At 60.9% G+C, this 22,768-nt stretch overlaps 3 protein-coding genes across 13 annotated transcripts in view; 1 reads left to right on the top strand and 2 right to left on the bottom strand.

Moving 5' to 3' along the window:
• Positions 1-7,000, top strand: part of CNOT3 (CCR4-NOT transcription complex subunit 3) — a 14,430-nt gene extending 7,430 nt beyond the window's left edge. For 3 of the 8 annotated variants that reach the window (XM_078439330.2, XM_078439331.2, XM_078439329.2), the window contains exons 11-17: positions 899-1,265; positions 1,341-1,464; positions 2,115-2,313; positions 3,812-3,911; positions 3,996-4,194; positions 4,483-4,615; positions 5,195-6,270. In XM_078439330.2, coding sequence (XP_078295456.1) covers positions 899-1,265; positions 1,341-1,464; positions 2,115-2,313; positions 3,812-3,911; positions 3,996-4,194; positions 4,483-4,615; positions 5,195-5,698 — 1,626 coding nt within the window. In that variant the 3' untranslated portion in view covers positions 5,699-6,270. Of the gene's footprint in view, positions 1-898; positions 1,266-1,340; positions 1,465-2,114; positions 2,314-3,811; positions 3,912-3,995; positions 4,195-4,482; positions 4,699-5,194; positions 6,271-6,657 lie in introns of those variants that run through there. The other 5 variants (XR_013552677.1, XR_013552679.1, XM_078439332.1 and 2 more) reach the window with 3 other exon arrangements.
• Positions 6,958-11,037, bottom strand: LENG1 (leukocyte receptor cluster member 1). Of its 3 annotated transcripts, none has more exons than XM_078439353.2 (5): positions 10,924-11,037; positions 9,678-9,856; positions 8,691-8,870; positions 7,811-8,070; positions 6,958-7,247 (listed from the first exon to the last, which is right to left on the bottom strand). In XM_078439353.2, the coding sequence occupies exons 2-5, from the start codon at positions 9,807-9,809 to the stop codon at positions 6,977-6,979; spliced, it is 843 nt and encodes a 280-aa protein (XP_078295479.2). In that variant the 5' UTR covers positions 9,810-9,856; positions 10,924-11,037; the 3' UTR covers positions 6,958-6,976. The 3 variants fall into 3 exon arrangements, with proteins under 3 accessions (XP_078295479.2, XP_078295480.2, XP_078295481.2); XM_078439354.2 differs by lacking the exon at positions 10,924-11,037 and adding an exon at positions 10,565-10,619; XM_078439355.2 differs by lacking the exon at positions 10,924-11,037 and adding an exon at positions 10,162-10,269.
• On the bottom strand, positions 10,166-22,768 carry TMC4 (transmembrane channel like 4). 2 transcript variants are annotated; one of them, XM_060652323.3, is made up of 15 exons: positions 22,638-22,767; positions 21,822-22,035; positions 20,405-20,550; positions 18,057-18,289; positions 17,819-17,940; positions 13,815-13,962; positions 13,157-13,324; positions 12,777-12,940; positions 12,384-12,510; positions 12,030-12,127; positions 11,603-11,786; positions 11,186-11,316; positions 10,924-11,079; positions 10,565-10,643; positions 10,166-10,468 (listed from the first exon to the last, which is right to left on the bottom strand). In XM_060652323.3, exons 1-15 carry the CDS (start codon positions 22,714-22,716, stop codon positions 10,400-10,402), a joined length of 2,118 nt encoding a protein of 705 aa, XP_060508306.1. In that variant the 5' UTR covers positions 22,717-22,767; the 3' UTR covers positions 10,166-10,399. The 2 variants fall into 2 exon arrangements, with proteins under 2 accessions (XP_060508306.1, XP_060508310.1); XM_060652327.2 differs by lacking the exons at positions 10,166-10,468; positions 10,565-10,643; positions 11,186-11,316 and having other exon boundaries at positions 10,942-11,079; positions 22,638-22,768.

Raw genomic sequence — 22,768 nt, 5'->3', positions numbered from 1 at the left:
CCAGCTGGGTCAGGCTGAGGGACCCCCACCTTGTAAAGCCAACAGGTTGGAGAGGCAATAGGTCTGAAATCGAACAGGTTTCTGTGGGCCTCGTCACAAGCCTTGGCTGTGCTATTGACGGGATTTCTGTCCGCCCCAAGTGAGCCCCTCCCCACCCCCCACCCCCACCCCGCCAGCACGGGGCCAGAGCACACACTGTAGGAACCACTGCTCTCATCAGGAGGCGGACAGGCAGGAGCCTGGTGGCTTGTCACTGATGAGGCTTGTGTAGGACTCGGGGGACCAGGAGGGAGTTGGTCTCAAGACCCCTTGATGTGTGGCATGCGAGGTGCCAGGGCGGTCGCCACCTGAGGACAGGAGTGCTGGTTGGCCAGTAGCACTTGCCTGGCAAATAGCTTGGCTGCAGGGTGTGCCCTGGGCACTTCATTCCTCTACTTTCTGGGGTGGGGGTCAACGGTGGCCCCTCAAGTTGCTTTTCTGACCCTTTGGGTGACATTCAGAATTACTGGCCAGTTCTAGGCTGTTTTCCCTCCTTCTCTTGGACTTGTAGTTGGGTCCAGCTGGTCTCATACTGGGTGCATTTGTTAGTTTCTCCCCTGTCATCAGACTTAGTCTGTCAGCGGGTTCATCTCCCTGATGCGCAGGCCGTGGCAGCCTTGTGGGATGTTGTGCAGAGGCGTCCACGCGGGGTGTGGGATGCTGGTGTGGGCTAGAATGCCAGTGTTCTCGGCATGAAGGTGGTGATCGCAGCCTGGAGCGTCAGGTCACAGGAGGGGACAGCTGGGGGCAGCAGGCCCAGCGAGGACCGTGGAGCCCAGCTTGGGGGAGGGCTGTGTGCGGGAGGCCTGGCGGACCTACTGGCCCACTGGGTCCTGATCCTCTTCTCCCCCACCCACAGTCTCCAGCCAAAAATGGCTCCAAGCCCGTCCACAGCAGCCAGCACCCTCAATCCCCAGCTGTGCCGCCCAGCTACCCGTCTGGCCCCCCGCCCGCCGCCTCCGCCCTGAGCACCGCCCCTGGCAACAATGGGGCCTCCACGCCAGCAGCGCCCTCAAGTGCCCTGGGTCCCAAGGCCAGCCCAGCTCCCAGCCACAATTCAGGCACCCCTGCCCCCTATGCCCAGGCTGTGGCCCCACCGGCCCCCAGTGGGTCCAGCACCACTCAGCCCCGGCCCCCCAGCGTCCAGCCCGGTGGGGGAGGGGGCGGCGGAGGCAGCAGCAACAGCAGCGGAGGGGCAGGCACCGGCAAGCAGAACGGTGCCACCAGTAAGCAGGGGGGCTGTGGGGGGTGGGGTGGCCCTGGGGTGGCCCGTTGTCACTCCCCCTTCTTCTTTCCCCCAGGTTACAGCTCGGTGGTGGCGGACAGCCCGGCCGAGGTGGCTCTCGGCAGCAGTGGGGGCAACAGTGCCAGCAGCCAGGCCCTGGGCCCCCCGTCTGGCCCCCACAACCCCCCTCCCAGTACCACGTGAGTGTCTAGCTTCTATCTTTGCCCTGGCCTGCCGGGACCTCTTCCACCTACTTGGGTGCTGGTCCCCACGTCCCTCCAACATCAATCCCCGGGCTGTGCCCTGTGCAGTGTTCCAGGCACGCCTTGGGTATTTAGGATTGTTCCTGGAGTCCCACACAATCCCTTCTCTGTGACCTGCGCCGGGTCCTCCCGACTCCCCTGAGGGGGCTGTGGCTCCAGTTCTCAGGCCAAACCTTTGCTGTGGGTCCCTGTCTCAGAAGATTGCCCCAGAAAGATTTTGATCTTCGAGGGACGCAGGCAAGACCTGCTCCCTCGGTCTGCTTGACTGCCAGGCTCTATGGGGGCAGCCCCAAGTGGGGGGCATTCTGTTCCGTGGGTGGAACGCTCCCTGCCCACACCCCCCTCTTCCATGGACCGCTGCACAAGACTGTGTGTTTGCTGGTGAACCCTCAGCCACACGGCCTGTGTTAGGGCCCTCGAGAATCCAGGCTCCACAGCTCTGTGGCTCTTAGAGGGGAACTGACCCCCAGGGCTGGACGCCCTTATGGGTCCCCAGCTTCTCGGCTTTCTCCCCTTTTTTTTGACTCCCTCCCCTGATCATCAGTCACTCCTATCCCCTGAGTCCTCTCCCCTTCTCCCCTTCCCAGGAAGGAACCCAGTGCGGCAGCCCCAACAGGGGCTGGGGGTGTGGCCCCAGGCTCAGGGAACAACACAGGGGGTCCCAGCCTCCTGGTGCCGCTTCCTGTGAACCCCCCCAGTTCCCCGACACCCAGCTTCAGTGAGGCCAAGGCAGCTGGCGCCCTGCTCAACGGACCCCCACAGTTCAGCACCGCCCCGGAGATCAAGGTGGGCCCCCAGCTTCTGTGTCCTGACACCGTTGTCTTCCCTGTAGGTGTTCACTGTCCCCTTCCTGCAGGTCTCCCTGCCCTGTCCCTCACTCTGTGTAGCTCTGGCTTTCTTTCCCCTTCGCCTGCTTGCTTTTTCTCCGGGTCGTTCCCTGCCCCCTGCACCTTCCCCTTTTCCCGGGGCTCTGCCACCGTCCTGCCCTCGGGGCCTCCGAACTCTCTCTTTTGCTCCTGGTTGTACTTGCGCTTGTGCTCTCTGGGTTCCCCCCCACCATCTCTGTCCCCAGTCCTCCTTCACACACCCCACCATCTAGCTCACTACTCTCCTTTACTGACATCCGCTCTGGGCCATGCTTCATGCTGGGTGAATGCACCCAGGTCCCACCTTCTGTGCCGGAAGCCTCATGTGACTGTAAGGGGGTGGGGGGGCAGAGGGTGCTGTGGCCCCACATAGGGGCCTCTGACGTGACCTGGGGAAGATACCCCAGCAAGGCCTCGGGGGGCACATCTCTAAGGGGGACAGATCTCCAGGGACCCAGAATGGGAAAGGTTTAATGGAGGAAGGAGGGGGTTCTCCTGTGCCAGAGTTCTAGGAGGGGCTGACGTCAGCACAAAGGCTCCGCAGTAGTGGGGAAAGGAGGCTGGCTGCAAGGCTGTGGAGGTGGGGTGTCCATGGGGAGGGCAGTGGGGTCCTGAGCCCCTAGGTCTGAAATGGGAACAAGGTACAGAATTGACTTCCTGGGCTGGTGCATTTAATTAATCTCAGTTCCACAAAGAGTCCAAGTCCCATACTACCTTGTGCACCTTCATCTGGAGAAACCCCCAAATACGAGGGGGCTCTGAAAGGCTCAGTATCCTACTGAAGCTCTTGGAATGGCTTGTGACCCAGAGCAAGCACTCACGCTTCAGACGTACTCTGGCTGGGAAATTCACAGAGTGAGCATCTTTTCGGAGAAAAGGGATCAGTAGCTTTTAGAGTGTTGAAAAAATACACTGGGTTCTGACGAGAGAAGGGATAAAAAAGGATGTGGCTGGGAAGGTCCCTCTGGGGCTACTGAGAACAGGATGGAGGGAGGGGGTGGGAGAGGACAGGGACATTCAGGGCCCGCACCACGGGCCTGGTGACCGGGCAGTGGGGAGGAGCAGGCAGACTGCGGGTCAGAACCTGCCCCAGTGTGGCATTGGGCCAGCCTGTTAACCAGCGAGTGAGGAGTGGAGTTTCCAGAGGCGGCAGGAGACTGACCCTGGTCCTACACTGGCCAGAGGCAGGGTGGGTGGGTGGGTGCAGACCCCCGCCCCTAAGCAGCACCACTTGGGAGTGGGCACACTTGGAGAAGGGCATCTGCCGGGTGTCCCTGTGCACAGCAGAGGCCACACTCACCGGGCACTTCTGTTGGTGGATCCCCACCTCAGGGCTAGGGGCGGCGGGGGGCCTTTGCTCGGTGACCGAGCCTCCTGCAGAGTCGGCAAGTGGCGTACCAGCTCTCCCCTCTCCCCAGGCTCCCGAGCCTCTGAGCTCTCTCAAGTCCATGGCAGAGCGGGCAGCCATCAGCTCCGGCATCGAGGACCCCGTGCCAACGCTGCACCTAACCGAGCGAGGTGAGGGTCTGGGCAAGGTAGGGGTGGTGTGGTGAGGAAGGGCAGGCCCCACACCGGCCTCACCCTGCCCTCCCCTCCCCACAGACATCATCTTGAGCAGCACATCTGCGCCTCCAGCCTCAGCCCAGCCACCCCTCCAGCTGTCGGAAGTGAACATCCCACTGTCACTGGGGGTGTGTCCACTGGGGCCCGTACCCCTCACCAAGGAGCAGCTGTACCAGCAGGCCATGGAGGAGGCCGCCTGGCATCACATGCCCCACCCCTCAGACTCCGAGCGCATCCGGTGAGGGGCTGGCACCCAGCACCGAGTGTGAGGGCGGTGGCCATGGTGGGGATCAGGTTCCCCGGTCCTGAGAGGTCGAGTAAAGCTTGCTGGTGGTCCTCCTCACTACTGGGCACCCAACTTGGGGCTGTCCACTGTGGGGGGCGGGCTGAGGAGTTCACTGTTGGGGTGACCAGGTGCCCAAGAAGCTCCCATTCACCTGTGAGGTGGGGGGGTCTGGGTTTGCACCCACCCCTGAGACGGCAGGGACTGCTGGGCATTGCAACTAGTCCTTCTGCTCCTCCACAGGCAGTACCTCCCCCGGAACCCCTGCCCGACGCCCCCCTACCACCACCAGATGCCACCCCCACATTCGGACACCGTGGAGTTCTACCAGCGCCTGTCCACCGAGACCCTCTTCTTCATCTTCTACTATCTGGAGGTACAGCAGGGCCCCCGGGGCAGCCTCGGGCCCCCCGGCTTCGCCGCCACCGCCGCCGTCCCCCCTCGGGCTGGAGGGGTGAGGTGGGTGCCCCTCTGCGGCCCCTGGGACCGCACCCCCTCCCCATCCCTCAGTCCTGTCCCTCCCTGAGGCAAATCTGTCCCCGCTCCCACTGCAGCACAGATATGTCCGCCTTGGGGTGGGGGGCTAGGTTGGGCCACTGCAGGGGGGCCCCCAGTTCAGTCTCCCGGCCTCACACTGCTCCCTGGAGGCCACTTTGCACGACCCCAGGGAGTTGCCATAACCCCCCCCCCCTGCATCCCTCCTGGGGACCTTTTCAGACCGCCTCCTCTCAGCTCCTCACGCATTAGTTTCTCTTCCTTCTCAAAGCCTCTCTGAAAGCCATTTCCTCCTCCTGACCAGCATTGGTATGTTCCGTGCCCCAGCCCATCCCCGTCCGCACCATCCAGCCCAACTTCGGTCTTTGGCGGGGCCTGGGGTCCGCCCCGATGCTCTGTGCCCCTCGCCCCCACCGGCTTGGGGGCCCCCTGATCCCCGGCTGCACCCTTCCTCCCCCAGGGCACGAAGGCACAGTACCTGGCAGCCAAGGCCCTGAAGAAGCAGTCCTGGCGATTCCACACCAAGTACATGATGTGGTTCCAGAGGCATGAGGAGCCTAAGACCATCACTGATGAGTTTGAGCAGGTGAGGGCCCCTCCCTGTGCCCCGCCCTGCCTGCGGGCCGGCCCCCCTCCCACACCCTCACCTGCAGCCAGCTCTGTCCCAGGGGCCCTCACCTCCACCTGGACCACTGTCCTCTTCATCCTGCCCGCCACTGGCTCGTCACCCCTCGGGGCCCAGCCTAACCGTCTGCCCGGAGGGGAGCCTTTCCCAGCCTCAAGGTCTATGCCTCTGCCGGGCACCTGCTCAGGCATGGTGGCACGTGTGGCTTCTCCCACCTCCAAGCACTGGTCGCTTCACACAGGGCGCTCGACGGTCGGTCTCCTTCCCCTCCTGTCCCCCCACACCGAGCAGAGCAGGGAGCTCACCAGCAAACACGGATGGGGAAACCGTTTTATTTAACGACTTTCCTATGTTCTGATAACTGGAAACCCCCACTTGCACACCACTGGGGCCAGACTACATGGCTCTAGCTAGGTGACCTTGGGCAAGTCATTTGAACCAGTCTCCATTTCCTTACGTGTAAAAAATGGGGTTAACACACCCACGTTACACAGTTGTTACAAGGATTAAATGAGTTAATGACCTGTAAGTACCTAATGGTGCCTGCTCCCTAGTAAGTATCGCTGGTGTACTTTGTTTCAAATAACTTAAAGGCCATGTTCCAGTGCTTTCTTCCAAATCTTTGTCTGATGCCTATCGACAGGGTCCTTGTCCTCAGAACTCGGTTCCCCTCCCTCCCTCCCTCGGTTCTTTCAGGTTCTTTGAACAGTTCAGACCTTCATTCAGAACCAGTCCCCCGCTTCCCCCTGCCCCACCCCCCCAATTGCGTCTCTGACACTGACCAGACTTACTGTCCCATCCTGGTTTGGTCCCAAGTAACCTTCCAAGTACCTTTCAAGGCATCGATCCTTCAGCAGTACCCACCCCAGCACTGTCACCAATAAAACGTCTGTCCCGACGGCGTGCCTGGATATGGACTCAGCCTGTTCCATTCTCTAGGACGGGGGAACGGTCGCAGGGTTTTGCGAAGACTAGAGGCTAGGCCAGACTTTGAGCACCAAGCACCAGCTCAGTGCTCAAGCCGCAGCCGTCGTGAGAAGTCCTAGTTCACTTTGTAAACGAGGCCAAGCCTCTAGCGCACGTCCTGTGCGTCCATTTCTTCTAAAGTGGGCAGGATGACCTTTCCTGCCCAAGAAGAGGCTGGTGAGGGTGGAGGGAGTCGGCTGGTGCATGCAGGGCCCTGGGCCCCGTGCCCGGCCCCTCCTTGGCCCTGAGATCTGTCCCCTAGGTCTGTTGGTCCAGCCCAGGTCCCCAGCCACCTCTGCGTCCACTCACTGACCACCTTCTCCCCTGGCCAGGGCACCTACATCTACTTTGACTACGAGAAGTGGGGCCAGCGGAAGAAGGAAGGCTTCACCTTTGAGTACCGCTACCTGGAGGACCGGGACCTCCAGTGACACCGGCCCCCCCTCCCCCCTCCCCTCCCCCCCGCATGCTGATCCCCCTGCCCAGGTGAGGGCCTTGCCCTGGGAGACTGGGGGAGGCCCCAGGCCATGGGGCAGCCCTCATCCCCAGGAAGCAGCCCCACCCTGGGGGCCCGGGGGCGAGGGCTGCCCCCTCCTCCCCTCCCCAGTGAGGGACATTTTTTGGTAAACCTATTTTCATTTTGGAAAATATTTATGAATAAATAGTTTTATATGACGGCTGGCAGCTGCGGCCTCTCCTATCCCCCCAGGAGTCCGTAAGCGCTGGGGTCTTGTTGGCAGGGCGCCGGGCCCACTGGGGGTTGAACTGGGAGTTGTACCGCCCCCGCCGTTCGTCCATCTCCACAGGCTGTTCCTCCGGTGGGGCTGTGCCCCTCACTCGGGCCAGCAGGGCCTCTGCCCGAGCACGCTCTGTTGCTTCCCGCCGGAGACGGTCGGCTCGAAGCTGGTCCAGGGATGGGCGTCTGGGGGCACAGGAGTCTGGTTAAAAAGCTCATAGGCCCCATAGGCCCCCCCCCCCCCACCACCACCAAGGAGGAGCTGCCACCTGGACCCCATGCCTGCAGCCCACTTGCCTGCGGGCCAGAAGCTGGCTTCATGCAGTGCATTAAGACCCCAGCCTCCCCCTCTGTGGGCTCCTACCACCCCCATCTTTAAGAGCAGCGCTCTCGATCTGGAGGGGCACCCAGCAGCAATCAGCTGTGACGATGAGCACAGCTGGGGCCTCAGTTTCCCCTTCTGTAGAAGACAGGAGACTGTATGCCAGTTCTGCTCAGGGCTTTGTCCTCCTAGGGACACAAACCTGCTCTTAGTGAGCCCATAGTTCTCAAACTGGTCTCAAGGACCCCCGAGAGCTTTATGTGCCTGTGGGATTTATCTGTTACTATTTAGCATAGAAGGAGCAAAAACTTGAAAACGAGGCAACATCCCTCAATTTACCACAGCAGTGTCTGGAAGCCACTGCACAAGACTGAAAGTTCACTGCCTCTGCAGACCCCCCGACACGGTGCCCGCCCAGCTTCCTTACGCTTCCGGCCGCTGCTTGTCCGGCCCCTCCTTTCCCTTTCTGCTGTGACCACCATCACCACTGTGCCGCCTCTTCTTCTTCAAGTGCTTCTGCATCTCCCGCAGAGGGTCCAGGCGCTGCTTGATCTTTTCATCTGGACCTGGGCCAGGTGGGGGCGCCCCCCGCCCTGGGGGGAGCTGGTACCAAGGCGGTTGAGTCTGGGCTTCCGCAGCACTCTGGCCCAAGTATGTGAGGATCCCCAGAGCTTTCTCCTGCCTCTCCTGAGGGGACAGAAAATAGGGAGGTGCGGATGTCAAGAATGGCTCCCGCAGGGAGGCCTACAGGGCATACCAGGACGCCCAAGGCTCCTGGGTGAGGCAGAACCAGTTTAGCCAACAGGTGCTGGAGAGAGGTCATGAGCCAGCTCTGCTATGTTCTAGGGACACAAAAGACCAGCACAGGTGAGCCTCCAGCCCTGGGCACAAGTGCAGGTTCAGTAACAAAAAGCACAGAAGGGAAGGACAGGTGGTGCTCCTGTAGAGTTCAAAGGCAGGCATCTTTGAGGATATAATTTGAAGACAAAGCAGCAAGCAAGGCGCAAAGGAGGGAGGCAAGTTCAGAGTTGGGTGGGAATCCCCGAGTAGGCGAGTGACAGGATCTGCTTTACGCCGACAAAGCTCCTGGACACTTCCCAAACCCCAACAGGGCCTGGACACCAGGCCAATGGGTCTGCAACTAGCAGCCACTAAACAGCACTTCTGAGTGCTAGGTTCCGGGACCCCTCTGGGTCCTCTTTATCAGCTCACTTAATCCCCACCCTCACTCCATACTCCTGTTAGTCACACGGGAGGACAGACGCCCCAGCCCCACCCATCACTCATGAGGTGGGAGCCCAGCTTACTTTCTCCTGTCGCTTTTCTTCCTCGTACTCTTTGTTGCCTCTGGTCACCCCTTTCCCTTCCTCTAGCAGCTCCCGGAATAGGTCCACAGGGCCGGGAGTCGGGGCTCCTGCCTCTGCTGCTTCCAGCTCAGGTAGTGAGTTCTGACGCCTGGCTTTCTTCCGTAGGAATTCTGTGCGGGCCTGGGGAAGAGTCAGTCACAGGCACGACATTGAGAACCTCGATGTGATTCACATAGGTGTGACGCTGGACCACAGAAAACGCGGTCCTTAGTGCTAGGGGTTCAGCAGAGGCACCTGTCCCAGCCCGCGGAGGGCGTGGGGGAATGCGGGACACCTGGTTTGTAAGCTGCCTCCTTCCCCAACAGTCAACCAGCAGGGTTCCCAGTCTCGGATGGAGACAGCCCAAAGGCGATCAGGATTACAGGCAGGGCTCCATCCACCACGGCGTGCAATCTCTACCAATAAGTGAATTTTAAAAGCCCAGCCCATCTCGAGGTGCAGTCAGCTTTGAGGATCAGATTCACTAAAGAACAAAACTACGTATAAGCAGGAGGTTAGGAGTTACACGGAAAGCCCCTGGAGCGGGGAGGGCAGGGAGAGGGCTCGCCCCACAGCTTGAGAGACTGCGGGTCAAGTGCTCTGCACCGGGCGAGCATACAGTAGACGCTCAACAGGGAGGTTGTGCAGGCAAACTAGTCCGAGTTTCCTTGAACTGCTCAGGGGTTCACTTTTCACAGGCCGCTACTCTGTACCAGGCACTCTTCAGCCTCGCGAAAGACACAAGTGGGGGACACCAAGACAAAGCGGAGGCCTAGGCGGGCCCCGCACGGTGGACACAGGCACAGGTGGACACGCGCCTCCAGCGGCGCCCAACCCCTCCTACCTCACGGGATGCACCGCGCCTGCGCGCCACCCCCACTTCCGGCCAATCCCAAAGCGCCTGCGCGATCGGCCCGGGACTCCCCTCCGGCCGCGCTCGGGGCTTACCTGCTGCTGAGCGAGCAGCACTCTCCGCTCACGCTCTTTCTCCTCCTCCCGGGCCTGAGCCTCGTCACGCCGCACACGGGCGACATTGTCTTTGTTCCGGACGTGCCAGCTCTTCTTGGGCAAGATATTCATGGCGTCGTAGCCGGTCACCCACTGGCAGGCCCGCCTCCAACCACTTCCTATTGGCGAGAGAGTGCCCCTCCCTGTTGTTCCTGTTTTAGCTACGGATTGGGCCTGGGCTGCCTGCCACGCCCCCAAGTCCGTAAGGAGAGCTGACTAGCTGAGATGCCCGAATTTGGGTTGGTGTAGCCTAGCGACCGCCTCCCACCAAGGTTCTGAGCCAATCACGTGTCCCCGCGCTGAAGCTTACCGGACGCGGCCGCTAATTGGCTGGCACGTCTGTCAAGTCTTGTCGAGGCCAACTCACTTGATTGGCTTGTGCCCGACTCCTCCCCCGCCCCGCTGCAGGATGCAATTTACAAACAACGCTCTGCAAGCTGGGCCATCTTTATTGATAAAAGAGAGACGTTCACTGGAGTCCAAGGGTGGGGGAGCTTCAGAGTCCTGGGAATCCCCGAATCCCAAGGCTGTTAAGCCCATGGGTTTTCTCCACTTCCTCCATTTTACAGATGACGTGCCGGAGGCTTACAAAGGGTCGGGGGGGGGGGGGGGCAGGTCTGGGTCAGAAAGTGGGACATCGTCCTGAGCAAGGGTAGGGGAGGTCAAAGAGCCCCGCTGGCCGAGCTCAGTGCCACAGCGCGCTGTGCCAGGAAGACCTTATTCTGCGCCTCCTACGTAAAGGGTAAAGGGAGGTAGAGGTGAGACGCCTCTCCCCACTGTTTCTTTCCATATCCAGGACCCATTCCCAGGAACCCGATCTGGCTCACCATCTCTATCTGGCGTTTGAGCTCAGAGATGAGACGTCCATATGAGTTAGCCAAGACTAAGGTATACACCATCAGGATGCTGGAGGAGACAGCAATGGAAGCCACACCCAAAACGCTCTTAGACTATCTTCAATGCATGGCCCCTTAGAAACCAGAGACCTGGACCCCCAGCCTCCTCCTCCCTCAGACCCAGGAGTCCAGGACCCCAGCCGCCTCCTCCCTCAGACCCACAAGTCCACGCCCCATCCTCTCCTCCTGAGACTCAGGAATTTGGGTCCCCAGCCCCTTCCTCTCTTAGAAACAGGCAGCGGGAGCCCCAGAACACACAAACTCAGACCTAGGAGTCTGGGCCCGCTCACCTGGAGATTAGCAGAAGAGGCACAGCAAAAGCCTGGGTCCCCAGGAAAAAGAGAAAGTTCTGGGTGATCTGAGGGAGACTGGAAATTGACTCAGGGATCTTGGCCCAGATGGACGACTGACCTCGGAAGGGGCCACACAGCTTAGAGGGTGGGATCCTGAAGAAGTCAGAGACAGACAGTGCTCAAGGATGGCCAAGACTCAGAATCCTGGATGACAGCGAAGGGATGGAGGGAGGAAGAGGCAGGCGCCTCTCACACTTACAAGAAGATGCTATAAAGGACGGGAACAGCAGAGATGGTCAGACCCAGAAGAAGGACCAAGGGGAAAAAGAAGTTCACTGTGGCGGCCCGAAAGGTGCGGGAGGCCGGAGAGCAGGTGGAGAAAAGAGTGAACTGGGGGGAGAAGGGGGAAATCTGAGACACAAGAATCTGAGCCCTAGCCTGTCCTTTCTCACCATCCAGGAGTCTGGGTCCCTGGTGCCCCCATAAGTCCCTAGACCTTTGCTGCTATCAGACCCAGGAGTCGTGCCCTTCTTTCCTCGGAACGAAAAGACGCCCTAGACCCCTCCTCCCACATCCAGAAGTCTGTCCTCCAGACCCCTCCTCTCTCAGGATCTAGTGGTTGGGGACCCTCGCAACCCGCCTCCCCCAGGACTCAGAAGTCCATCACACTCCTCACCTTCTTGAAATAGAAAAGTAGCAGGAACTTGACCGTGTTGAGCATAGGTAGTAAAGGGCAGAAAAAACTCCCTACCCAGACCACCGTCTGCGCGTAGATGAGTCCCAGCACCTCGTCGGGCACCTGGAACTCCTGGGTTCCCACCGTGCGTCCCAGCGGCCCGGGACAGAGGCCGCAGAGCAGCCTGAGGGGCGGGGCCGGGCCGAGTCAGAGGCGCCTCCACCGCCCCACCCACCAATCAGAAGGGAGCAAGTCTGAGGAGGGGAGGAGCTTTCAAAGTCCCGGAGGGGTTGTGTCCAGAGGCGGGGTCCCAGGGCCGGGTAGGGGCGGGGCCAGGAGAAGGAACTAGGTAACAAGGGGGCGGGGTCTGCGTGTCTGGGCGGGATTGTGAAAGGGGCGGGGCTATCGCGAGGGGCGGGGCTCTCACTTCCGAGGAAACTGGATGAGCAGCATGACAGCCAGTCCAGTCAGCAGATCAAAGATCAGGAGTTTGTACATCTCCTGCCCCAGCCGAGTCTCCCAGCACTGAGGAAAGAAGTCACGGGTCAGAAAGACCTCAGGACCCAGGAAGCTAAGGGCCAAGCATCCAAGTCTCCAAATCGCAAGCCTATGAGATCCTTGCAATCCTTTCTCTGGGGATCCTCAGTTTTCTCGAACATCCCTACCCATGTCCTCAAGAGGAGGGGTGTTCTAGCACTTTAAACCTGGAGTCTGGACCCACCCAGCTCCTCCTCTCCTTCAGGGGGGCCCAGGGTTTGGGGCCCCTCTCTTTCCTTCTCACCGGTAGCTCTTTGTACTTGTAGCCACAGGTTTTGCACTCCTCAGCCTCAGCATTGCCCCCGCAAGTGATCTGATTCCAGAGAGAGAAGAGCAACACCAGCAGGGAGGCCAGGCGGAGAAACACGGTCCTGGAGGAGTCGATGGAGGGAAGGGAGAGGAAGGGGAAATCAGCACTGACTAGTGCTCACCATGTGCTGGGCCCCTCCTGTGAGGGACACACTCACCATTCTCCCCATTTCACAGATGAAGAAATTGAGGCTCTGTAAGAGTCAGGATCTGAATACAGAGCTCACTGGGCCCCATGTCCTGGGGACTTCCGTGCCTTGTGAACTACAGCCAGCTCCCTTCAGACCAGCCCTGCCATCATCCCCGCCCACCCTGCAAAGGCTAGAACCTGAGCAGGATAAAAACAATCTGGCGGCTCCTGGTATAGCCCTCCAGCGGGGCGATGAGCTTGAACACAGGTGGCAGCAAGAAGTTGACCCCAGAGATGAAGATGGACGGAAGGTAATCCACCCCAAGCTTTACCAGTGGCATCTGCTGGACAAGGGGCGTCTCCTGCGAGAGAAGGTGGACCAAGCAGAGAGGCTCTGGGGTTCTGGAGGAACGCCCTCCCCCAGCCTCTTCTTCCTTCAGCGCCCCGAAGGCCGAGGTCCGAACATACACCCCCATCCCTCCTCTCCAAGATCGCAGGAACTCTAGACTTCAGGCCCTGCAGCCTTGGAAAGGTGAGCCCAGGCCCGCAGGACTCCCCTCCCCCAGGACCCTCCGCACCTGCAGCTTCACAGTGGCCCCTGTAGCCCAGTAGACCCCGTAGAAGGCTGCTCCCAGGAGCGCAATCACCAGCAGGTTGAGCAGAACCCGCACCGACCACACCTTGGCTTGCTGGCTCAGGGTCCGCACTGCTGCCTGGCGCCGTACCACGGCCTCCTCCAGCTCCACCTGAAGCCGAGAAAGACGGGCATTTGGGCTCAGTACCCCCCAGGCCCGGCCGGTGGTCCAGAGCCCCTGCTCAACTTGAACTGATACAGCACCGTCCCTCTGAGGACTGCTGTAATCCTTGTCCCAGCCCCTCCGTGGTCCTCTAGGTCACCATTTAGATCTCCCGGCCCCGCCCCTCCAGAGGCCCACCCAGCACCACGGGCCGCGCCCCCGGACCCCACGCCCCGCCCCTCCGAGGCCCCGCCCCGGTTCCCGGTCGCTGGCCTGGATCTTACCCCGAGGAGCTTCAGGCCCCGCAGCCTTCCTGCTGCTGGCTTTTCCCTGTGCCCTTTGACCTCAGGCATTTCTATTGTGGCCTCTTCCCAGCCCCCTCCTTTCCCAAGGCCCGCCTCCTTAGAAGAAACCTCCACCCGGCATCTCTGCGAGCCGCATCCCTGGTCGAGGCCCCGCCCCCTCCGGTCCCTGTGTGGGTGTAGACCCCCACGCGCACCTGCAGCTCGTACAGGATGATGCGATGGCGCAGCCGCACGTGGACATCCCCACGGAGCCCGAAGTCCCAGGCGCTGAACACGCGGTGGCTGTAGCTGGTCAGGACCCCGGACTCAGCCAACAACGTCTGTTTCAGTCCTGACACGGAGCTAAGGGAGGGAAGGGCCAGGAGACAGGATGTGGAAGGTCAGCGCCCTCCTATGGGACAAACGGAAGAGGAACCCTAGGGCCTCGGGCATCCGGCGAGCTGCTACCTAGCAGAGAAGGAGTCAGAAACCGAGAGAGAGATTCAGAGGCAGACTCGGGAACACAGACACCGGAGAGACAGAGAAAGACAGAAACCCAGTAGAGAGGGACAGAGCTCCAGAGAGAAGGGGACAGGACCCAGAGTGAGACAGAAAAAGACCCTGGGGAGAGACAGAAATTTAGAGGGAACAATGAGACCCCAAAGGGGACAGATTCAGAGGGAGGAGGACAAACAGTGAAACAAGGAAATCTAGAGAAAGAAGTCAGAGACTCAGAAGGACAGATGTCCAGAGAAGGCGGTTGGGGGAGAAAGACCCAGAGAAAGGAGGACAGAGACTCGGAGAAGTGGGGCAAAGACCCAGAGGGGGGACAGACACGCAGAGAAAACCAGACCAGGGGGCTCTGTATCCACATTCACCGGCCTGGCGTGAGCCCCCAGCTCCCCTTCCGTGGACACCTATGGAAGGACTGACACCTGGTCTCTGCCTCCACCCGTGCCCTTTTGAATCCATTCTGTTGTTGTGCCCGTGGAACCCTCTTTTTACGCAGATGAGACATTACTGCCCTTTAAAACCTATTCCACAGCTTCTCCTTGTTCTGACGTTTAGGCCCCTTCATCGCACAGCCAGCCAGCGCGCACCTGCCCCAGCCCCCACCTACTTGTTGAAGCTCAAATCCTGTCCCTCCCCCTCCACTCCCCCCCCCCCCCACCACCGCCTTTCGGGTCTCAGAACACTCCAAACCTCTTCTCACCACAGGGCCTTTGCCCTTGCAGTTTCCAGTGCCTGGAATGCCCAGGTCTTAGCCGCTCACCTGGCCCGTTCCTTCTCATCTTCCTGGGCTTTCTGTACGGGTCGCCTCCTCAGATAGTCCTTAACTAACCGCTCCATTTAACGAGGGTCCCCGCCCATTCTCTATCACAGGGTGGTGGCGAACTACGGCACCAGTTTTTGTAAATAAAGCTTTATTGGAACACGGCCACGTGCACTCATTTACTTACTGTTGACAGCTGCTTTAGCCGGACAACGGAGTTTAATTCACACGGAGACTGTGTGGCCGGAAAAGATGAAAATATTTCCTATCTGGCCTTTATCGAGAAAAAATTGCAGCTCCCTGTCCTATCGCCTCGATCATAGCATCCCATCTGGTTTCTATATGGGGCTCCCAAACTGAAATAGCTGATTGGCTTTTAAAAATTTTTTTAAATATTTATTTTTGAAAGTGAGAGAGACAGAGTGTGAGCAGGACAGGGGCAGAGAGAGAGGGAGACACAGAATCCGAAGCAGGCTCCAGGCTCTGAGCTGTCAGCACAGAGCCTGACACGGGGCTCGAACTTACCGTGAGATCGTGACCTGAGCCAAAGTCAGACGCTTAACCGACTGAACCACCCAGGTGCCCCTAGCTGATTTGCTTTTCAACATAAAATTGGCTTTTTATTTATCTCGCAGTTTATCTCCCCTCCTGAACTGTGAGCCGCACAAAGGTGGGGGACCTTCATCTGGTATCCCTGGGCCCTGGCACAGTGCCTGGAGTTTAGACGACACTCCACTTTATTTTCTCCTCCCCTGAGAGAACCCCCAGGCTTGCCTGAATGCCAGCGAGTCCCACGTTTGCGTCTCCAGTGCAGACCGGACTCCGGAACCCACGTGTGACTGCCTAGTCATCGTTCCCCTCGTGTGTCCAAAGCCATCTCAGAATCAGCCGGCCGAAACCACACCCCCCGCGGGTGCTGCCCTTTCCACAGCTCTCCCCGTCCGAACACTGCGCTGCCCCTTCCAGAGGCTCAACACCTGGAGGCATTCCTAACTTCCCAGCTCCCCGCCCCCCCCCCCAACCCACCAGTCGTTGGGAAGCCTCTGGGCCTTGCTCAACAGGCATGGAGAACCTCCCTCTCCTATGCTGAACAGGTGAAAGCAGTCCACGGTGTTGACACAAAGCATGGGGGGGGGGGTGGGGGGAGTCGGGGGAGAAACGTGGGAGCTTGAAGAGATCTTGAGAAGGTTCCGGAGGCTGGTCAGGTTCCATTTCTTTTCTTTTTTTTTTTTTCAAGTTAAAAAAAATTTTAATGTTTATTTTTGAGAGAAAGAGAGTGAGCAGGGGAGGGGCAGAGAGAGAGGGAGACACAGAATCCAAAACAGGCTCCAGGCTCGAGCCCGACGCGAGGCTCGAACCCACGAACTAGGAGATCGTGACCTGAGCCAAAGCCGGACGCTCAACCGACTGAGCCACCCGGGCACCCCATGTTCCGTTTCTTGATATTCATGGCAACATACCAAGCCCTACCCTCTGGTTTCTGCATGTTTCTGGATATGTGTGATATTTTTAAAGTGAAAAATGTAGAGGGGTGCCTGGGTGGCTCAGTCGTTTTTGATCCCCCGACTCTTGATTTTGGCTCAGGTCATGATCTCACGGTCCGTGGGTTCGAGCCCCACGTTTTCTGTGCTGACAGCTCAGAGCCCCCTTCAGACCCTCCGCCCCCCACCGTCTCTCTGCCTCTGCCCCACTGCTGCCTGCGCGCGCACTCTCTCTCAAGATAAATAAATAAAGACATGATAATGTAAAGACGTGCAGGCGTCACCTAATGCCAGGGTGGGAATCACGTTGCAACACATAAATGTATCAAATCAGCACCTTGTACACCTTAAACTTACGCAGTGTGATTTAGGTCAACGATATCTCAAGAAAGCTGAGGGGGGAGGCTAGAAATTCAATGGGAAGGAAGGAAGGAAGGGAGGGAGGGAGGGAGGGAGGAAGGAAGGAAGGGGAGAAAGAGATCCGAAACTGACCCCTGCTACCACCCGGGAGCAAACCACCACTGTCTCTTGCCTGGATTATCGCCACAGCCCCGTCACTGTTGCACCTGCTGCTTGCGCATCCCCGACTCTCCTCCCTTCTCTCCTTCTTGCCCCCCCTTCTCCCTCCTCCGTCCACCACAGAGCCAGAGAGGAAGCCTTTTGAAACCTAAATCAGATCGGGCTGATCTGCTCAAGAGCCTGCAGTGAGTCCCCTGGCGCTTGGAGAGCAGCCACATCGCTTACGGAGTGGGGCGCATCCCCCGTGGCTCTCCCCACGTCCCCGTGCGCCCTCCGCCACGCATCCCTGCTCCTGCCTTGCTCTGGCTGTGCTCTCTGCCTGCAGTGCTCATTCCCCGGGTATTTCTCTGACCAGACCCCTCACCCCCTCAACGCTTTTATTTAAACGTCTCGTCTCATCCAGGCATCCCTGGGGGACCCCTAAATGCAGCAGCCTGGCGCATTCTCACCGACGGCCCGCCTCACCTGCTGCATCTGTGTCCGGAAGCCCCCCTCACCTTCTAACTCACCTTGTCGTTGACTCATTTATGGCTTATTACTTATCACCTGTCTCCCCCTGGTAAACTGTCAGCTCCCCCAGGACAGGACTCTGTCTGGTTTCTGTTTGTGTCTAGAACCACGGCGGCCGACACGTAGTAGGTGCTTAATAAACAGCTGTTGCCGGAACGAGTGAATCACCCGTTTGTTTCCTACAAAGCATGCTCCCCTCCAGAAAAGATGTCGTTAAATTTGTGTGGTTAAGATCTTACCTTCCCGCTCTAGACTCTGAAGCCACGGGAAGGAGAAGCTTCCCAATTTGTCACTGGTCTTTAGCACGAATGAAATGTTTTTAAGTGTGATTTCAACTCCAACTGAGAGAAAAGGATCCCGGAGGGAGACTCCGGATTCTTGGGGAGGGGTCTGCTAGCACCAGGACTCCCTCCCCGGGGTCCCAGGTGTCACTGACCGGTGGAGGATGAGCACCAGGTGCAGAAGGCCAATGACAAAGACGGAGCACAGGTAGGTGACCGCTAGGTGTTGGCGGGGTGGGTAGAACCCATAGAAGAGAGGAGACCATTCTAGAAAACCCTGCCGAGGGAAAGGTCACCGTGGGGCTAGGCAATGGGGGGTGGGGCACCCAGGCTCGGGGGTGGGGGGGGTGGGGGGGTGGGGGGGTGGGGTCTCCCAGGGACCCAGGCACTCACCACTCCTGAGAGCAAGCTGAAGAGGTGGGTGGGGAAGGTGACCAGGCCTTGGGGGTCGGGGTTGTAGAAGCCGCAGGGTGAGGAGGTGTCAGGGCCAGGGGGACCCGGGGGCGTCCCCTCCAGCCAGGTGGGCAGCAGTGTCATGCAGGCCTTCAGCACGGACGCCAGCACGTTGAGAAGCAGCAGGAAGCGGAGTAGCGAGAAGTAGGACTCGGTGCCGGCGCCAAACTGGCCTGCAGGGGGCGCCACAGAGGCGGGGGGCTGCTTTCTGAGTCTGGAGTCCTGGCTCTCCTCCCACAGAACCGGGAGTCCTGCTCCCCAGCCCCTCCTCCCTCAGACCCAGGGGTCCTGACCCCCAGCCCCCTCCTCCCTCAGACCCAGGAGTCCTGGCCCCCAGCCCCTGCCCCAGACCCAGGGGTCCAGGCCCTTAGCCCCCTCCTTCCTCAGACCCAGAAGTCATGGTCCTCTAAGACCTCCTCCCTCAGACCCAGGAGTGCAGGCCCCAGCCCCTCCTCCCTCAGACCCAGGAGTCCAGACCCCTCAGCCCCTCCTCCCTCAGACCCAGGAGTCCAGGCCCCCAGCCCCTCCTCCCTCAGACCCAGAAGTCCTGCCCCCAGCCCCTCCTCCCTCAGACCTGGAGGAGCCCAGTCCCCCAGCCCCCTCCTCCCTCAGACCCAGGAGTCCTGCCCCCCAGCCCTTCCTCCCTCAGACCCAGGAGTCCTGCCCCCCAGCCCCTCCTCCCTCAGACCCAGGAGTCCAGACCCCTCAGCCCCTCCTCCCTCAGACCCAGGAGTCCAGGCCCCCAGCCCCTCCTCCCTCAGACCCAGAAGTCCTGCCCCCAGCCCCTCCTCCCTCAGACCTGGAGGAGCCCAGTCCCCCAGCCCCCTCCTCCCTCAGACCCAGGAGTCCTGCCCCCCAGCCCTTCCTCCCTCAGACCCAGGAGTCCAGACCCCTCAGCCCCTCCTCCCTCAGACCCAGGAGTCCAGACCCCCGGCCCCTCCTCCCTCAGACCCAGAAATCCAGACCCCCGGCCCCTCCTCCCTCAGACCCAGAAGTCCTGCCCCCAGCCCCTCCTCCCTCAGACCTGGAGGAGCCCAGTCCCCCAGCCCTCTCCTCCCTCAGACCCAGGAGTCCTGCCCCCCAGCCCCTCCTCCCTCAGACCCAGGAGTCCAGACCCCTCAGCCCCTCCTCCCTCAGACCCAGGAGTCCAGACCCCCGGCCCCTCCTCCCTCAGATCCAGAAATCCAGACCCCCAGCCGCTCCTCCCTCAGACCCAGGAGTCCAGACCCCCGGCCCCTGCCCCCTCAGACCCAGAAATCCAGACCCCCGGCCCCTCCTCCCTCAGACCCAGGAGTCCAGACCCCCAGCCCTCCTCCCTCAGACCCAGGAGTCCAGGCCCCCAGCCCCTCCTCCCTCAGACCCAGGAGTCCAGACCCCCGGCCCCTGCCCCCTCAGACCCAGGAGTCCAGACCCCCAGCCCTCCTCCCTCAGACCCAGGAGTCCAGACCCCCAGCCCTCCTCCCTCAGACCCAGAAATCCAGACCCCCGGCCGCTCCTCCCTCAGACCCAGAAATCCAGACCCCCGGCCGCTCCTCCCTCAGACCCAGGAGTCCAGACCCCCGGCCCCTGCCCCCTCAGACCCAGAAATCCAGACCCCCGGCCCCTCCTCCCTCAGACCCAGGAGTCCAGACCCCCAGCCCTCCTCCCTCAGACCCAGGAGTCCAGGCCCCCAGCCCCTCCTCCCTCAGACCCAGGAGTCCAGACCCCCGGCCCCTGCCCCCTCAGACCCAGAAATCCAGACCCCCGGCCCCTCCTCCCTCAGACCCAGGAGTCCAGACCCCCAGCCCTCCTCCCTCAGACCCAGGAGTCCAGGCCCCCAGCCCCTCCTCCCTCAGACCCAGGAGTCCAGACCCCCGGCCCCTCCTCCCTCAGACCCAGAAATCCAGACCCCCGGCCCCTCCTCCCTCAGACCCAGGAGTCCAGACCCCCGGCCCCTCCTCCCTCAGACCCAGGAGTCCAGACCCCCAGCCCCTCCTCCCTCAGACCCAGAAATCCAGACCCCCGGCCACTCCTCCCTCAGACCCAGGAGTCCAGACCCCCGGCCCCTCCTCCCTCAGACCCAGAAATCCAGACCCCCGGCCCCTCCTCCCTCAGACCCAGGAGTCCAGACCCCCAGCCCCCTCCTCCCTCAGACCCAGGAGTCCTGAACCCCAGCCCCCTCCTGTCTCAGACCCAGGAGTCCTGGCCCCCAGCCCCTCCTCCCTCAGACCCAGGAGTCCAGACCCCTCAGCCCCTCTTCCCTCAGACCCAGGAGTGGGCCCGCCCCAGCAGCCTCAGCCCTGCCGCACCTCCGATCCTTTTCAGCGTCCACGCCCAGGGCTGCAAGGTGTGCAGGCGTTCCTGGGTCTTCTCCTTGGACCGCCGAAGCCACAGGGCCCACTGAGCCACCCTGGAACCTGATCCCTGGGCCACTTTGTCCCTGGCATGGCTCTGCCTGGTACAGAAACAGATTCAGAGACAGAAAATGAAGGGCCTGGCAGCCCCGAGCGGACACCCCCAAACGGAGAAGCACCCTGCCAGTGAGACCGGGCTGGGATGCTCTCCAGCGATAGGAGCAGACACATAAGAAGCCAGGCGGAAATCAGAGGGTGCAGGGGTCTACTGGGAGTTCCAGAACAAGCACGCTCACGCCGTGCTCTTTAGGGATGCGCCCCCGGGTGGAAGGCAGGGAAGTGATCGTCACACAGGTCTGGGAGATCATCACACAGGACCTGTGTGGGGAGAGGGGGGTGACAGGGGCACGTGGGGGTGCTCCCCAGGGCGGAGTCTCCTGCCCCAGGTGCAGCCTGCCCGGGCGCTCACCGTGGGAGTACTCCCGGGCTGCGCAGGGTGCCTCCTGCACTTGTCTGGAGGCAGGTATCATAAAGGAAAAGTGAAAAGGAAAGAAGGTTTGGTTTGGTGTTTGTCCCTGTTCCTGGCGCGGAGCGATAAAAACCCTTGGAAGACCAAGTGAAGAGATCCTGGTGTCGTCTGCAGCGGAAACGAGGTGACTTTTGGACTCCAGCTAAGAGTGGGGGGGCTTGCCAGGGAAACCACCCGCAGGTGTGGAGGGGGGAGGGGCTTGGAACCTGCAGCCTCACCCCCGACCTCCCGGGGGAGCAGCGGGGCTGGAGGCGGGTTCGATGGCCCTTGGCCCAAGATTTAATCAAGCCCGCCCGTGTAGGGGAACCTCCATAAACACCCGAAAGGAAGGGGTTCGGAGAACAATTTCAGGATGCGGGGCCGCGTCCTCAGACGGCCCTGGCACTTGCTTCTGCCGTCGTGCAGCTCGGGGCTAGGAATGCACGACGCTCTCGCGCCTTCCGAGAGTTCCAGCGCCGCACTTTGCTTTGAGGAAAGAGCCACATGGTCTGAGCTTTACGCCAAGCGGGCTTAGGAAAGGTTTCCTGGGAAGGCTGTACTCCGGACAGCGTGGGGAGCCCCTTGTTGACCAGGCGTCGTCCCCCAGCCCGGCAAGCTCTGTGGCGGCAGGGAAAGGAGGAGCAGTGACAAGCGTCAATAGGCAGGAGACAGACACAGAGACACACATCAAGCAGAGAGGAACACACAGAGAGAAAGAGCGAGAGCAGAGACAGAGAACGTGAGCCCGGAGGTTAGAGAAGGGAGTCCCAGGGTCGGGGAGGCAGGACTCCCCGGAGTCAGAGAAGCAGGGACACCGCGTAGACTCGGCCCACAGCTGGGTAGGAAGCGGGAGGTGAGCCTCACCTGTGGGTCCGGCGGGCCTGCATGGGCCAGGGGAGTTCCCTGGAGGGGATGGGTTCTCCCAGCTCCTTTTGGGCGGCTTCGGCCATGGCCTGGACGTTGCTCTCTCCATCTTCTTCCTCCTCCCCCGATGCTCCCCAGGGGAGAACCCCGGGTCCTCGGTACCGAAGGGTGGCGGCACTGGGGAGCTCATTCAGCACAGAGGAGAGCGACGGGCCTGGGGCAGGGGAGTGGGGGCTGGTAGGGTGCAGGACTCGCAGCCCCCAGCCCCTCCTTCCTCAGACCCAGGAGTCCTGACCCCCCCCCCCCAGCCCCTCCTCCCTCAGACCCAGGAGCCCTGAAACCCACACCCTCCTCCCTCAGACCCAGGAATCCTGAACTCCACGCCCTCCTCCCTCAGACCCTGGAGTCCAGGCCCTCAGCCCCTCCTCCCTCAGACCCAGGAGTCTTGAACCACAGGGCCTCCTCCCTCAGACCTTGGAGTCTGGGCCCCCAGCCCCTCCTCCCTCAGATCTGGGAGAGCAGGACTCAGGGCCCCTCTGCAAGTACCCAAATGTGGGCCCCCCAGAGCTGAGGAGCCCATTCTTCAACTTCCTTTTCTCTTATTCAGGAGTTTGCAACCCTCACCCCCCCTCCCCCGAGACTGGAATCTGGACCACCAGACCCCTCCCCAGGACGCGGGAGTCCCACGTCCTGGTTCCCTTCCCCCACCCAGAAAGCCAGGAATCGAAACCATCCCCCTTCTGCCCTCTGGACCCTGGAGTCCAGGCCTCCATTCCCTGCCTCCCTCAGGACGCCTCCCCTCCCCACTCCCCCCACCTGCTCTGGCCCCCCGGGGTGCCGGCCAGCCTCCGGAGGAGCCCCAGGCCTCCGGTTCCCACGTCGGGCCCGCTTCCATGGCCCCAGGTGCGACTGTTTCCGTCTCTAGCGGCCGGCTGGGCGGGGACTGC

Source organism: Panthera onca, chromosome E2 (genome assembly GCF_046562875.1).
Source record: "Panthera onca isolate mPanOnc1 chromosome E2, mPanOnc1 haplotype 2, whole genome shotgun sequence".
NCBI lineage: Eukaryota > Metazoa > Chordata > Mammalia > Carnivora > Felidae > Panthera > Panthera onca.
This window is presented reverse-complemented; position numbering and strand designations above follow the sequence as displayed.